This window comes from Archocentrus centrarchus, chromosome 8, assembly GCF_007364275.1.
Source record: "Archocentrus centrarchus isolate MPI-CPG fArcCen1 chromosome 8, fArcCen1, whole genome shotgun sequence".
NCBI classification, from domain to species: Eukaryota; Metazoa; Chordata; class Actinopteri; order Cichliformes; family Cichlidae; genus Archocentrus; species Archocentrus centrarchus.
In genome coordinates, this window is record NC_044353.1 from 30104779 (window position 1) to 30121115 (window position 16337).

General features: G+C 40.7%; 1 protein-coding gene and 1 long non-coding RNA gene across 2 annotated transcripts; one reads left to right on the forward strand and one right to left on the reverse strand.

The window, feature by feature from the left end:
• The first annotated feature begins 1144 nt into the window (after nt 1–1144).
• Nucleotides 1145–16056, forward strand: hsd17b14 (hydroxysteroid (17-beta) dehydrogenase 14). Its single transcript, XM_030734963.1, has 9 exons — nt 1145–1405; nt 1499–1537; nt 1700–1797; nt 4659–4725; nt 4821–4912; nt 6082–6186; nt 6270–6337; nt 14756–14852; nt 15868–16056. Exons 1-9 carry the CDS (start codon nt 1324–1326, stop codon nt 16021–16023), a joined length of 804 nt encoding a protein of 267 aa, XP_030590823.1. The 5' UTR covers nt 1145–1323; the 3' UTR covers nt 16024–16056.
• LOC115783951 (uncharacterized) lies at nt 2951–3408 on the reverse strand. The gene is made up of 2 exons (XR_004020260.1): nt 3328–3408; nt 2951–3153 (listed from the first exon to the last, which is right to left on the reverse strand). It is a non-coding gene; the product is annotated as an uncharacterized LOC115783951 (long non-coding RNA).
• Nucleotides 16057–16337: the final 281 nt, after the last annotated feature.

The following is a 16337-nucleotide window of genomic DNA, read 5'->3' on the forward strand; positions in this document are numbered from 1 at the left end:
ACACCAAAACATCCCTGGGAGTCTCTGAGTGTGTGCGGGAAGACTTTTCTGACACTTACTGTTGCCTTCAGGTACTTGAAGTAATTTTTTAACTTTTTCAAATCATTAAGTGTTTGTAATGTTGCATTCCAAAATCACTGCATATTCACACCACTGGGACAGAGCATTCTGCCATAAAATTGTGCCTTAAATTTTGACCCTTTTGCTCCAGCGCTGTAGCTGGAACAGACGATCGTAGGTCGGAACGACCAGGAAAACATGCTGGCTTGCATACTGCAAAGTGCAGCTGAAGCGATTTGGACATTTGGACAGCCTGGTACTTTGGTTCCCTGCATTTGATAAACTGCACATTATATGTATGTATGTATGTGTATATATATATATATATATATATATATATATATATATATATATATATATATATATATATATATATATATATATATATATATATATATATATATATATATATACGTACGGCAATGTCTAAAAATACGAGACCCTAAAAATAATCAGAAAGTTTAAGGATTTCCTGCCTTTTCCATTTTCCACTACAAAAACAAAATGTTCTAGTACGTAAAATGAATCATTTCAGTATGCTTTTCAAGAGGTCAGACTCCCTTGAGCTACATCCTTTCCGATGATGTAGCATTCAGATATTTGATGGCATCTGAGGGTTGTTGAAGTAAATCAACTTGCAGCCATTGTTCATATGTTATGAAGATGACACAGCTGTATTATGACTGTGACCAGCATGGCTTCAGCACTCGGGGACAGTGTGCAAAGCATCAATTTCAGTTCAGTTCACATCAAAGTGCTTTGTGAGGTAAAGACTCTACAGTATTAGCGAAGAGATCCCCAGTGTTCAAACACTTGACAGCGGCGAGGAGGAAGAACTTCCTTGTAACAGGATGAAAAAATCATGTCCAGATTGATGATTCCTAAAGAAAGTGAGATCATCTTAGGGCGGCTAAATGGTGCCATGCAAGCACAGGTGTCAAAACACAGTTATATTTAAAAATAAATAAATAGATTATTCTAAATGTTCTGGTACCCACTATACCGGTAGTTTTCTTGTGAATTTGGGGGTTTCCTACCATTCCGTAAGCCTCTGAATGCAGCAAAGCAAACCGCTTGATTTTGAGGAACTTTGAACTTCAACAAACATTTTTCCAGGAAGCGACGCAGAAGAGGCCCGCTGTGATTACGCTGAGCAAAGAAGGAGAAATTAACAAATTAACCGCTATTAGTCTGCTGTTTGACAGCAGCGTGGCTTTGCGGCGTTTTACGACCAGATTTATCATCACAACCGCAGACAGGAAAATGTCCCTCCGCTACCACAACAAAGTCACTGTTGTCACAGGAGGATCCAAAGGGATTGGGAGAGGGATTGTCAGAGTGTTCGGTATGAAAATGTCTTCATTTACGCTGGTAGTTTGTTTGTGAACGCAGCGCGGAGTGGCGCACTGAACATTTTTGCGTCTTTTTTTTTCTTTAGTGGAAAACGGAGCCAAAGTGGTGTTTTGCGCAAGAGAAAGTAAGAGTGTTTTATTATTATTATTATTATTATGTTTTATGTTTTATTTGCTGCAAAAAAATAGAAACATTAAAAAAATCTGTCAATATGCAGCTGAATTTACTTTATGCAATATGTATATGGGGTGCAGGGTTTTTCAGCGTGATCCTGCATGCGTTGTAGGTGCCGCAGGTGAAGCATTAGAGGCGCAGTTTAACAAGGCCGGACCAGGTTCGTGCAAGTTTGTCAGATGTGACATCTCCAAGGAAGAAGACATAAAGGTGAAGTGCAGCTTTGTTTAAAGCGGTCTGGTTTTTGTAAGTAGGACTTTGCGGCCTGACATGGGCAGTCACGAGATCACGTGACGTTCTCACTAAACTCAGCTTGTATAAACTTGTACCGCGGTGAAGTTAGTTTCAAGTTGGATATTGGATATTCAAGCTCCGCAGAGTTAGCGGCATCTAGCTCGCAGTTGATCCGATTCAGGGACTCAGATTTCGGCCAGCCGCTCTCTGCCGCTCCCTGTTCTCTCGCGCGGAGGTTCACTTAGGGACTATCAATAAATTTCCGAACCAAACATTCTTGAGAAACAAAAATCAATAAATTCCTTATCTTGTGACCACCTGTGAGGAAACTAGTATCAAATCATGCCAATAAATTACATCGGAATCGGTAAACACATTTTTATCTCATTTTAAGCCTTTTTATATTTTTTAGCATTTTTTTAATCCAAAAAATATGACTTTTCTTCATTAGCTTCTAGGTCATGTGACCCACAAACTCAAAATCCATGTGAAATTATTCTGCTACACTAGACAGATGAGGCACACTCATTGTCTTTCCATTTTAAACCTTTTTACATTTTTTTTATCCAAAATTTGAGATTTTTCTTCAATAGCTTCCAGGCCATGTGACCCACAAACTCAAAATCCATGTGAAATTATTCTGCTACACTAGACAGATGAGGCACACTCATTTTCTTTCCATTTTAAACCTTTTTACATTTTTTAGCATTTTTTCTATCCAAAAACTGAGATTTTTCTTCAATAGCTTCCAGGTCATGTGACCCACAAACTCAAAATCTGTGTGAAATTATTCTGCTACACTAGGCAAATGAGGCACACTCATTGTCTTTCCATTTTATGACTTTTTACATTTTTTAGCAATTTTTTATGTGAAAAATTGTGATTTTTCTTCAATAGCTTCCAGGTCATGTCACCCACAAACTCAAAATCCACGTGAAATTATTCTGCTACACTAGACAGATGAGGCACACTCATTGTCTTTCCATTTTAAGCCTTTTTATATTTTTTAGCAATTTTTTATGTGAAAAAATATGATTTTTCTTCAATAGCTTCCAGGTCATGTGACCCACAAACTCAAAATCTGTGTGAAATTATTCTACTACACTAGACAGATGAGGCACAGCCTTAATGCTATTGAAACGAAGTACAGTTTTATTTTCTACATATAATTTTAAATTCTCTCTTTTGAACTACATTGAACAGGGTAGAAAGATTTTTTCATTAGGTGCACAACAGACATTTCCAGCTGCCTCTCTTTGCCTTTTCATATTGTTTGCTCTTGATGTCTAGGCACAGGGCATGGAACCATTTGTCACAACTGTCACACTGGATCTGTTAAAATATAACAGAAAACGTATATGTTTAGTGGTATAGTAATACAGTAAATACTCCTCTCCTGTCACATAGTAGGGTGTTTACTTGCTTGGCATATGTTATTTACAACTTTATCAGTACCTAGCGGTACAGGATGCTTCAGATTTTCACATTGACAACTCATACTCTCACCCAGTCTGTCCTTTGAGGTCCCGAAACTGGGGGCTTGTAGGCCGCACACATTGCACAACAACTCTGGTCATCGAACACTGTAATCAAATTAGGAAATAAACCAAATATTATGATGAATTATATTATGAAGTGTATGTATGTATATACAAACACACACACACACACACACACACACACACACACACACACACACACACACACACACACACACACACAGCTCAAAAAAATAAAGGGAACACTCAAATAACACATCCTAGATCTGAATGAATGAAATATTCTCATTGAATACTTTGTTCTGTACAAAGTTGAATGTGCTGACAACAAAATCACACAAAAATCATCAATGGAATCAAATTTATTAACCAATGGAGGCCTGGACTTGGAGTCACACACAAAATTAAAGTGGAAAAACACACTACAGGCTGATCCAACTTTGATGTAATGTCCTTAAAACAAGTCAAAATGAGGCTCAGTATTGTGTGTGGCCTCCACGTGACTGTATGACCTCCCTACAACGCCTGGGCATGCTCCTGATGAGGTGGCGGCGGATGGTCTCCTGAGGGATCTCCTCCCAGACCTGGACTAAAGCATCTGCCAACTCCTGGACAGTCTGTGGTGCAACGTGACCTTGCCCTGTGCCTAGACATCAAGAGCAAACAATATGAAAAGGCAAAGAGAGGCAGCTGGAAATGTCTGTTTTGCACCTAATGAAAAAATCTTTCTACCCTGTTCAATGTAGTTCAAAAGAGAGAATTTAAAATTATATGTAGAAAATAAAACTGTACTTCGTTTCAATAGCATTAAGGCTGTGCCTCATCTGTCTAGTGTAGTAGAATAATTTCACACAGATTTTGAGTTTGTGGGTCACATGACCTAGAAGCTATTGAAGAAAAATCATATTTTTTAGATTAAAAATGCTAAAAAATATAAAAAAGCTTAAAATGGGATAAAAATGTGTGTACCTCACCGATGTAATTTATTGGCATGATTTGATACTAGTTTCCTCACAGGTGGTCACAAGATAAGGAATTTATTGATTTTTGTTTCTCAAGAATGTTTGGTTCGGAAATTTATTGATAGTCCCTAAGTGAACCTCCGCGCGAGAGAACAGGGAGCGGCAGAGAGCGGCTGGCCGAAATCTGAGTCCCTGAATCGGATCAACTGCGAGCTAGATGCCGCTAACTCTGCGGAGCTTGAATATCCAATATCCAACTTGAAACTAACTTCACCGCGGTTAAACTTGTTCTCTGTCGCATGTGTAGGACTCAGGCACTCATTGTTGATGCAGAAAAACTGCATGTGTTTCTCATTTGTTGGTTTCTCTCCCACAGAGACTGATCGCAGTCGCAGCGGAGCAGTTTGGTCACATTGACTGTCTGGTCAACAATGCAGGCTGGCGTGAGTGTCACACGTGTTTTTCCTTCCACGCAGACGCGATAACAAGGCTACTGCTGCTTACGTTCTGTCTTTGCGTGTGAAATCTTCCTCTTCAGACCCTCCTCATAAACCCACTGACGACACCACAGCGGAGGAGTTCAGAGACTTGTTGAATCTGAACCTCGTCAGCTACTTCCTGGCTTCTAAAGTACATTTTCATACCTATGGCTGCAAATGTGTTTCTTATAAATGCTTATAAACAACAAAAAAGACCATGATGAGTGAGACATTTAAATATTTCTCATTAGTTAAAAAACAAATAAAAACTTTATTACACCACTGGTCATAAAGACAAGAAAACACGAATATTTTAGAAATCTTGCTTAAAACTAAAAAAATATGTTATTTGTTAAGTGAATAACAAACTGAATTCATGGGCTGAACTTCTCTGACACGGCAGATATGAGTCAAATATAACCATTAAAACTTCTGCTCAGGGAAATGACTGTAATTTGGCTTCTTAATCAAACAAAAATCATGTATTTCACTTTTTTCAGCTTTTTTGTAAAACAGTAAATTTGAAAATTCATATAGTATTAAAAATATTAAGGAGCTTCCACATAGGCAGTATAGAAACATTAAAAAAAAAATTTAAATTACCAGCGCTGTTAATTTAGGGCAGCTGTGGCCTTGCATCGAATGATGGTCTAATGATTTTTTTAGGCATACATTTAAAAAACAAAACAAACAAAAAAAATTTACACTGATCTAAAAGCACATGAACACATTTTTCTCTTCAGATGTAATTTTCAAGTTATGGAATTTCAAAACACAGTTCAGTTCACATCAAAGTGCTTCATACTGTGAGGTATAGACCCCAGAGTATTAGAGAGAGATCCCCAATGTGCATATTTATAATGTATTTAACACAAATATAAGAGGTCAAATCTCACACATTGAAAAATGTTCAATTAAAAGGGTCATTTTGGACCTATTCTCTCATTTTCTGTCATATGTGTACTGCTCCAGTGGTGACTCATATTAAATATGGCCAAAATTTCAAATAATGAGGTCAGTGTATGAGTAAGTAATCCCTGTGGGCAAAAAGCTCAGACTTCAGGCTGTCTAAATGCCCCATTTCAGTCAGTTTTTTTTTTTCTACCTGTGTATGTCAGAAAGAGTGGATTTCCCTATAATATGGTCATCTGAGCCAGTCAGACAGAGGATGAACTAAAGGGGCTGCATCTTTTTGCATCATTAATTTGGTCAGATTTTGTTTGTTTATAACAGACATTTTAACCAGTGCATAAATCCAATTAACTATGCTGAGTTTAGAAATGATCCTTGCATCACCTGAAAGTCTGACTCTCTCTGCAGTATGCGTTGCCGTACTTGCGAAAGCGTCAGGGAAACATCATCAATATTTCCAGTCTTGTGGGTATTATCGGTCAGAAAGATGCTGCACCGTACGTTGCCACTAAGGTGAGCTAATGTTCCTGCAACTTGACTCATTTCCTAAATTTCATCCAAGAGAAAGTCTTGTAATGTGATGTTTTGTCCACAAGGGAGCAATCATTTCCATGACAAAGGCAATGGCAGTGGATGAGAGCCGCTACAGTGTGAGAGTCAACTGGTGAGGCAAACTGGTGTCTGTGTTCACTCTGGTTTCTTCAGCTGCATTTTGTCCAAAAAAGAAAAAAAGAGAGACTATATATGAATTATTTTCTACAGCACTGATTTCACTTTAACCCCAGGTACAGGATATAGAAATGTGCTGTGCAATTTGGTAAGTCAGATTTACCCAGAGTTAAAATCACGCCTAAGGAAGGCATCTGTGGTGGAGGTGTAAGTGATATTGTGATAATTGATCAGTTTAATTGGTTTAATTTTAATTTCATGAAATAAGTATGGTTTATGAGAAAGCACTGTTTTCTTACATAATTAGAGCAGCAACAATTACAAAGAAAGAAAAAAACACCCTGTGGCTAATATATTAAACTACAGGTACTTTCTACTTTACACAGGGGTAACTAGTTTTGTCTAGTGGTTCCCAAATATGGATGGAACCTTCTGAAATGGTCCTAATATCACGGTATCTGAGGGGTCATGAGATGGTTGATGGTGTCAGAAGTAAGAAAAACTAATCTGTATTTCTTACATGGACTTCCCTTCAGTCACTGCTGCTTGCGATAATTATCACAAACCCACAGCCCATCTTTCTCATAATTTTTTAAATTGAAATTTCATGTGATAGGGATGATGCAGCATGACACAGTTCCATGAAACTGGTACTCTGCACTTGTTGTGGATTTAGCTGCAACATCTGTTTTTAAAGGAAAAATGCCCAGACGTCCGATTTGAACTTCATCTTGCTTTTACTAGAACTGCATCTAATTAATACATTTTGTACAACACACTTGTTCGGCTGGCTAACATGCTTAAAACTAGCTAACAACATTGTCTTCTTCGCCTCTGCCCAAACGCGAGGCAACACCGCCATCTAGTGGGGAATCTAAATCAAGAATCAAGAATCAAGAATCAAGAATGCCTTTATTAGTCCCACAAATGGGGAAATTGCAGTTAACAGAACATCCATCCAAGACAAAAACATAACACAGACAGGGGGGGGGGGGCAGATGTCTGAGGTCATGCAACCGTTTCTCAACGGCGCTACCTTTAGCAGAGAGACAGAAAGAGATACATTGGGATAGTTAGGTTCAAAAAATCATCTCATACTGTGTTCATAAAGAACACCTTACGAGGTTCCAAAAAACACCTCAGCAAAAAGCATATTGCACATATAAAGCCGGGATAGCAGTATGGTGGGTAGGGTCAGGGTCAGGAGGGGACGCAGACGGAGACGAGAGGGTGGGGGCATTGTGGAGCCCAGATGCCAGCTCCCAGGCAAACAGTTTGCTGATAGTGATGGAAGTTCATCAGCAGCCTTGGTACACCAGATCCAGCTTCACAAATCACAGAGAGGGCTGAGGGGGATAGCGGCCTTCACACATAGTTCTGGAGAGATATGATTGCCAGCCAAGGCCGGCTAGGGAGCCGAATTCTGATAATGCAGATGTTGTTTTGGAACAGGCTGCTTGTTTTTTCAACAGCCTTCAGTCTCACTGGGAAACCATTCAATAAATCCAATAATCCAAATTCATTAGTTACCGTCCTCACTGAGCAGAACCGTACCTTATCTCCAGATCGAACCCCTCTCACCTGCTACTCCCCAAGTCTACGGCTCAGGTTCATCAGGCTTTGAGTCTGAGTCTGTACCATTCTGGTCAGCCCATCCACCTGGGTCGGCAGCCTCTGCAGATGTCGAACTGCCGTCCAGGTTTTCTTGATTTCACGGTAAATCAGGTATCCTCCAAGCCCAAACAGAAAAGATACCACTACCAGATAGCCAAATATGTAAGCGTCTTCCACGTCTTCCACCTCTAGGGCCGAGAAGCACACAGGTCTCCACGAGCTCCAGGAGTCGATGACGTATCCAACCGGGTCTGTTCCACTCGGACACGCAGGCTCCCCTTTCCCAGATCTCATAGTGGAAAAAATTCGATCCATGGTCTTGAAGGCCCAGTTTGCCAAATCCATATTGCTCTCAATCTTATTCTTATTCGAACAGTGTGCAAGAGACGCTCTCACAGCAAGCAGCAAGCAGGAAAGATAGGGAGGGCAGGGAGAGAGATAGAATGCGACCGTCCCCGTCAGAGGCTGGAGCAAGACCCAAATAATTCAAATAAATGCATATATTTGAAGGAAAAACACGTTCTGGAATAAATGAAATATGTTACATTAATATCTTTTATCAGTAAACTATTAACTAAATAATTGGTTCTGTGTGTTTAAATGAATTTGTAAAACACATTCAATAACCTCTCACATAACTAATTTGCACCTAAACCATTTGTTACTAAATATTCAACATCCTCCCCCCCAGAAGACAGTTTAAGCAATAATTTCAAAAGGATATAGTAGCTGAACTGGTCTTCTTAATGTTGTCCCAGTTGAAGTACGCACAGCGCAGGATCTGACTAGTCCATCTCTTCCTGGGAACACTTCCGTAATTAGTCCTGTTTTCCATGTTAGACGTGGCATCTTGTCATCTCCAATTAGAACTAGATCTCCTGTTTTGAGTTGCATTGGATTTGGGGTTTGACGAGTGTGTGCAGATCTGAGGTCCTGCAAATACTCCCTCCTCCATCGGTTCCAAAATTCATTTACAAGTCTGTGACGGTATTTCCATCTTCGGGTCAGCTCTTCTTTGTTTGCATTTGTTGTCTGACTTTCTGCAGAAAATGGCTTTGGTGGTAAAGAGGTGAGTCTTTTCCCAATCAGGAAATGAGCTGGCGTCAGAGGTAGAGGTTTTTTCAAATCATTGTACACAAATGTGAGTGGTCTTGAGTTGATAGTGGCTTCTATTTCTGTCAATAGAGAAGTTAACTCTTCAAAACGCAAAGATGCTCTGCCCATGACTCTTTTGAGGCATCCCTTTACAGAAAGCACTAATCTTTCCCAAAACCCGCCCCACCAAGCTGCTCTCTCCACAATAAATTTCCACTTGATTCCTCTTTCAGAAAAATATTCGAACAGCTCAGGCTCTTTCATAGCTTTCCACAGGTCCTTTAGATCTTGATCAGCCCATTTGAAAGTTTTTGCATTGTCCGAGTAGATTATTCTGCATAGTCCCCTCCGTGAAACAAATCTTTTGAGTGCCAAGAGGAAACTTTCTGTTGATAGACTCGACACTAATTCAAGGTGCACTGCACGTGTCACTGCACAGGTGAAAAGTGCGACATACGCTTTCTCTGTAGTGTTCTTTGTCTTTACAAACAGTGGGCCTGCAAAGTCTACACCTGTGATTTCAAAGGGCGGTGCTTCCGTAACTCTGTCTTTGGGTAGAGGCGCAGCTGTTTGCTGTGCTGCTTTCACTTTGAATCTTTTACAGATAGTACAATCTGAAATACATTTTTTGACAAGCTGTCTTGCACGTGGAATCCAGTATTTCTCTCGCAGATGAACAAGAGTGTCTCTTACGCCTGAATGCATAACCTTTTTGTGACTGTATTCCATCAGAAGTTGTGTAAATCTGTGACTTGAGGGTAGCAACCATGGGTGTTGCTCACTGAAACTCATGTCCGATTGTTGCAGCCTTCCTCCTACACAGATTAAACCATGCTCGTCCAGAAATGGTTTAAAGTCTCTCAATTTTGAGTTTTTGTGCACATTTTCTCCAGTTTTCAACTCTTTTATTTCCCTTTCAAAACTGCTAAGTTGTGCTTCACGTATCCAGACCTTTTCAGCTTCTGATATTTCCTTTGCTGTTATTTCTCCAGCTTTTCTTTGATTTGAACGACAGTTGTGAAGAAATCTTTGAATCCATGCAGTTATTCTTAGAATAGTTTGTAGTTTGCTGTACCTTTCCAGTTGAAGCAATGGCTCAGATTCTACTCTTTCACTGTTACTGAGATGTACTGCGACTTGACTTGCCTTTAACTCCGCTTTAACCTCTTCTTCTGAAAACATGTTTTCTGTTGTCTCTGGCGGGGTGGTTTGTCTCTGGCTTTCTTTCAAAAATTGTGGGCCTGACCACCAGAGCTCTTCTTCTTTCAGCCTTGTTGCAGACTGACCTCTTGTTGTGAGATCAGCTGGGTTAAGTTTCCCATTACAATGTGTCCATAGTTCCGGAGGTGTCAAAGTTTGTATCTCCATGACCCTGTTCGCAACAAACTGTTTCCATTTCTTTGATGAGCTGCGAATCCAATGGATCACTATCATGGAGTCTGACCACATTTTGAGTTGGCTGAGTTGCATATTTAGTGCATTCAAAAGGTTATTTGCCAACCTTGCTCCAATCAAGGCTCCCATTAATTCCAACCGTGGAAGTGTTATTGTTTTGATTGGTGCCACTCTTGACTTGGACGCTACCAGCGTGGTAACAGTCTCTTCTTCTGGTGTTTGTCCTTGCAGGTACGCAACTGCGCCATAGGCCCTTTCGCTTGCATCTGTGAAAACATGGAGAACTTGTGATTTACCTGACAGGTTTTCTGTTCCATACCACCTTGGAATGACTATTTGGTGGATCTGAGGAAGCTCCATGCACCACTGTTGCCATGCTTGTGAAAGGTCTGGAGGCAGCTCGTCATCCCAGCTCAGGCCCCTTTGCCACATTTCTTGAAACAAACATTTTACTCGAATAGTAAATGGCGTTAGGAATCCTATGGGATCAAAGATTCTGGCGGATGATCTCAAAACACTCCTCTTTGTGTTCTCTTTTCCTTTCAGAATGCTCATCAAGTGTTTGAGGTCAAATGCAAAGTCGTCTGTGTCCGGTCTCCACACCAAACTAAGTACCTTGAGCACAGCTCCATGTGCTTCTGTTTCTTGTGTAAAATCAAGGCTGCTGTTTGACCACTTAGTTTGCAGTTCATGGGAGTTTGTTGTCCACTTACACAGGTTCATGTTGGCAGCCGCCAATATCTCTCTCGCTCTTGTAGTAAGTTTGTATGCCTCTTCTGCATTGCTTGAACTAGCAATCAGATCATCCACATAAAGTGAGTCTCTCATTAGCTTTACTGTATCTGGTTGGTCAGCTTGATATTTTTCTAGATGATGTCTGATTGTGGCTGCAAGTAAGAATGGACTTGAAGTTACTCCAAACACAACACGTGCCATTCTCATTATGCGTGTGTTGGTGCCTTCAGAATCTGGGGGTCCTGTAAACCACAAAATCTCACAGCATTTCTGTCACTCTCAGTAATGGATATCTGCAGGAAAGCCTTTGTAATGTCTGCTGTGAAAGCTACTGAATTTTGTCTGAATCTGATTAAAATGCTTATGAGGTCAGCATTCAGGTTTGGGCCAGGTAATAAACAGTCATTTAAAGAAGAACAACCTTCTTCACGTGATGAAGCATCAAAAACTACCCTTAATTTGGTAGTTACCTTGTCCTCTCTGATTACAGCATGATGAGGCAAGTAGTATGTTACATTCTCTGCCTCTGCTGAATAGCTGCTCTCTGGCACATCTTCACATATTCCCTGCTCTTTGTATTCTTCTATTACATCATTGTATCTTTTGAACAGCGTTACGTCAGATTTCAGTTTTCTTTTCAAGCTTTCCAACCTTTTCTCTGCAACCTTCTTGTTGTCTGCTAGTTCGGGTGTGTCTTGTCGCCATGGCAATGCAACTTCATATCGCTCATTTATGAATCTGACTGACCTGTCAAAGCTCTCTTGTGCTTTCTTGTCATCAGGTGTTTCCTCACCTTTGGTAGAAATTCCCAGTGACTCTATTTCCCAAAATGCTTTTAGCTGGTTTGAGATCTCCAATGAGTCTTCACTGAGTCCAATGTGCATACATGCTGCTTCATTCATACTGGACATGACAACTGGTCCTTGCACTGCCCAGCCAAATCTGGTTTCAATAGCAACTAATGCATCTGACAGTCTTTCAGTTTTGCCTGTGACTATTTTCCAGTAGTAATCTGCTCCGATCAGTACTGACAGCTCTAAATCGTCCTTGTCTCCTGTTGACACATCTGCTACCGGTAGCCCTTTTTTCTCCAGCTGCTGTTGGATGTGTTTACTGGGTATTTTCATGACTGCAGTACACAGCTGCGGCGTTTGAACAGCTTCAATCTCAATTTCCTGATCTTTGTTTCTCACATTCTCCAGGACTAGTTTTATGACGTTGCATTTAGTGGTCACAGGGTTCTTAGAGCCAAACGTGTGCAGGTTCAGTGTTTCTTGTTTCACCACTGGCAGTTTTAAATCCTTCACTTGTTTCTCCTGAACAAAACTCCGTTGGCTTCCTCCATCAATCAAGCAACGCACAAGCTTCTTTCCACCGGGTCCTTCAACCCTCGCTCTCACAGTTTGCAACAATACTGTTTCACATTTTTCAGTCGGGTTTGCTGCGTGTGGAATGACTGACGAGACTACAGCATCACTTGTGTTCTCTGCAGCATCAGTGTTTTCTAACGGTTGTTCACCTTTGTCACACACTACCGCATGATGTCTTCTACCACAATCAGTGCATGTCACATTTTTCGATCTGCAGTCTCGAGCAAGATGTCTTGGTTTTAGGCATATAAAACACCTTCCTGCTTTCTTTAGCTTTTCCTTCCTGCTTGTGACTGTGTCTTCTGTGCACTGTTCTGACTTGTGGCTGGTACTGTTACAGAATATGCAACTGGGCACTAGGGGTGTATTTGAACTGCCTGTGTGGAGGGCTGCTGCTGATGGCACGTTAACTCTTTTCCACTTATCTCTGCTTAAATCTGGTTTGCAGTGTTGTTTCTGCATGCCATGTGCATCTTTAAAAGTCTCGCTTGGTTTTGTCAAATGGGCAGCACGTTCTCTGCTTTCAACTTCTTGTTGCAAAAATTTAACAAGATCATCAACATCCCATGCTTGCCCGATATCTGTTTTGCGTGTATACTCAAGGGCAAGGTCATCAGGAATCATTTTGAGCAGTATGGGGCACAGTAAACCGCCATAACTATCTGACACAACACCTAAAGCTTCTAGGCTTCTTATTTGTACTTCAACATCATCAAAAAGTTGTCTCAAAGCGACAATGTCTGCGCTTCTTTTTACTGGGCTTAGATTCAGTAATTTAGACATATGCGCACTTACAATGAGATCTTTCCTTCCAAATCTTTGCTTAAGCATGTCTACTGCAGTATCATAGTTCGTCAGTTACCTTCAGCCCTGCAACAGCTCGTGCAGCTGGCCCGATGAGATATGACTTCAGGTAAGTGAATCTTTCAGTTTTGCTCAAGTCTGGGTTTCGGTGAATAGCATTTTCGAACTGGTCCCAAAACTCTTGCCACATGCATACTTCTCCATTGTATTTGCTTATTGAGAGCTTGGGTAGTTTTACAGAGGGTCTGCTTGCTGTTGACCGTGTACTTGCGTCACCCAGTCGTTGTGGACGCGTTTCTATGGCAGCGTCCCCTCCCGGTTCAAGTTGTTGTATGGCAGCCCTTTCAATCGCTCTCTCCGCTCGCGTGCGCCATAAGCTCGTGTTGTCTTGATACTCCATTGTCCTCATCATGTCCGCATCTAACTCCTCCAATGCGATCTCCTGCTCTATACCGGGTTCAATATCTTGCAGGCTTTTCTCCTTCTGCGATAACATGGCTAACAGCTCTTGCAAATGATCACTGTTCACATTACTTTTACTTGTTTCATCCTGAATATTTTGCAGCAGCTTCGTAACGGACGCCCGCAGCACAGTCCGCTTCTGTTTTAACCTTTGTAGTCGCTCCGTCATTTTTTCCTTTTCGTTTGTCGTTGTTACAGCTATCGGCTTGATCCCAACAAAGATCCTTTTTCACACGTCCTGTCCCGGGTTTCGGCACCAAAAAATGTTGTGGATTTAGCTGCAACATCTGTTTTTAAAGGAAAAATGCCCAGACGTCCGATTTGAACTTCATCTTGCTTTTACTAGAACTGCATCTAATTAATACATTTTGTACAACACACTTGTTCGGCTGGCTAACATGCTTAAAACTAGCTAACAACATTGTCTTCTTCGCCTCTGCCCAAACGCGAGGCAACACCGCCATCTAGTGGGGAATCTAAATGCATATATTTGAAGGAAAAACACGTTCTGGAATAAATGAAATATGTTACATTAATATCTTTTATCAGTAAACTATTAACTAAATAATTGGTTCTGTGTGTTTAAATGAATTTGTAAAACACATTCAATAACCTCTCACATAACTAATTTGCACCTAAACCATTTGTTACTAAATATTCAACAGCACTTCAGAGCTGTTGCTAAGTTCTGTCACTATTTGTGCTTTCGAATCCGCAGTAGATAATTCAACTTTTTTACACTTTTTATTCTCATAAAACCACAATAGACTAAGATACAAAACAGCTACAAATGCACAATAACTGGGGGGAAATACAGAACCACAGTGAAATGAAAACATGATTCTGATAAATAAGAATTCAAGTGTAATATAAATATAAGTATTTCACTTCCTTTAATCTAATAATGTCTTCTTTGTCTGATCTGACTTTTGTTGCAGCATTTCACCAGGTAATGTGATGACACCTCTGTGGGAGGAACTAGCAGCAGCGACACCAGATGTTGCTGACACCATTAAAATGGGGGAAAATGCTCAGGTACGTTCAGAAAGGTGTTCAGAGGCCAAATTAAGGAAATTAAAGTTCCTGGAAAGATGTTCCAGGAACATCTTCCAGGGGATTGTTAGGAGGCAGGGAAAGGTGTGTGGTGGTGAAAGAAGGTACTTTAAATGCAGGGTCTACGACACGTAAAGGAAGAGAGCTGGCTGAAGTGATGGAGAGAAGGAAGGCAGATATATTTTGAAGAGTGTCAGGCAGAATCATGAGTTTGAAGCTGGAAATTAAAGGGGTGATGAATTAACTAGAAGAGAAAGAGGAATTCCAGATTAAGTTGGATGAAGTGGTAGAGAGCGTCCCCATGGAGGAGACAGCTGCCAGGCAGGAAGAAATGAGGAAGACCTCAGAAGATTCATGGATACAGTGAAGGAGGACATGCAGAGAGATGGTGTGACAGAAGAGGATGCTAGGGATAGGGTGAGATGGAGGCAGATGATTCACTGTGGCAACCCCTAATGGGAAGAAGAAGAAGATAATTCAGTATTTACCGTAAGTCTTTGATTTTCAGTTGGCGTTAACAGACGAATTGCAAGTTAAAAAAAAAAAATGCAGACATAATAATGTGTGTGTGTGTGTGTTTAACGAGGTAAGCTCGTTTGGAAGACTTTAAAACATGTTTCAGTGCCTGGTGCTTAAAGTGTTGATGTTGTTTCCATGTTCAAATAAATTATTACAGACCAGGACCAGGATCTGTCATTTTTATACTTTCTTTACTCCAGTCATTCAAATAATGGAAACCCTCTGTTAAGCCTCTGTCACATTAAGAAGTTTGCAGTTTTCCCTAGTTGTGGGCTGATGAAGCTTGGTTCATTTTTTTTTTTTTTTTGCATGGGAAATCATGGAGCTTTTTGAAATGCTTCTCTCACTTGACAAATACTTGTGAGCTGAGCAGCCACAGTTGGAACAGCTGCAGGCACAGAAACAAAAGGAATTTACCCAGTCCACCCAGAAATATGCAGTCTTGGAATGAGTAGTGACACGCTTTCTTCCCCAACAGCTTATGGGTCGAATGGGGACTGAGGCTGAGTGTGGACTGGCTGCCTTATATCTCGCTGCTGAGGCCACTTTCTGCACCGGGATTGACCTGCTGCTCAGTGGAGGAGCTGAACTGAACTACGGCTTCAAGAGTCAGATCCAGTCCTCACAACCCTGATATGTTCAAGTCTGCTGGTTACATAACTAAAATGAATAGTACATAATTTTCAGTATAGAAAGAAATTTAATTCACTTATTTCTACAGCTTTCTTGCTTGAGGAAATTTTAAAGCTGAAAAATGTGGCATTCTAACTCTGTAACACGACCTGCACCACTCCCCTCTGATCAACCAATCAGCATCAGCTTCTCTGACCTCTAATAACCTCCTTTCTCCTACCCGGGCCAAGGACTTCCTGAATGAGACTACTGGTTAATAAAGCCGGTTACCATAACTGCAGAACTGCTTAATGCATTGATTTCTTTTATTACACC

What these genes read in the sequence shown, in the direction of transcription:
- hsd17b14 (XM_030734963.1), top strand. Translation starts at nt 1,324, where the DNA reads ATGTCCCTCCGCTACCACAACAAAGTCACTGTTGTCACAGGAGGATCC. An exon ending in CCAAGGAAGAAGACATAAAG is followed by an intron (nt 1,798 to 4,658) that starts GTGAAGTGCAGC and finishes TCTCTCCCACAG; the next exon opens with AGACTGATCGCAGTCGCAGC. An exon ending in TACAGTGTGAGAGTCAACTG is followed by an intron (nt 6,338 to 14,755) that starts GTGAGGCAAACT and finishes CTTTTGTTGCAG; the next exon opens with CATTTCACCAGGTAATGTGA.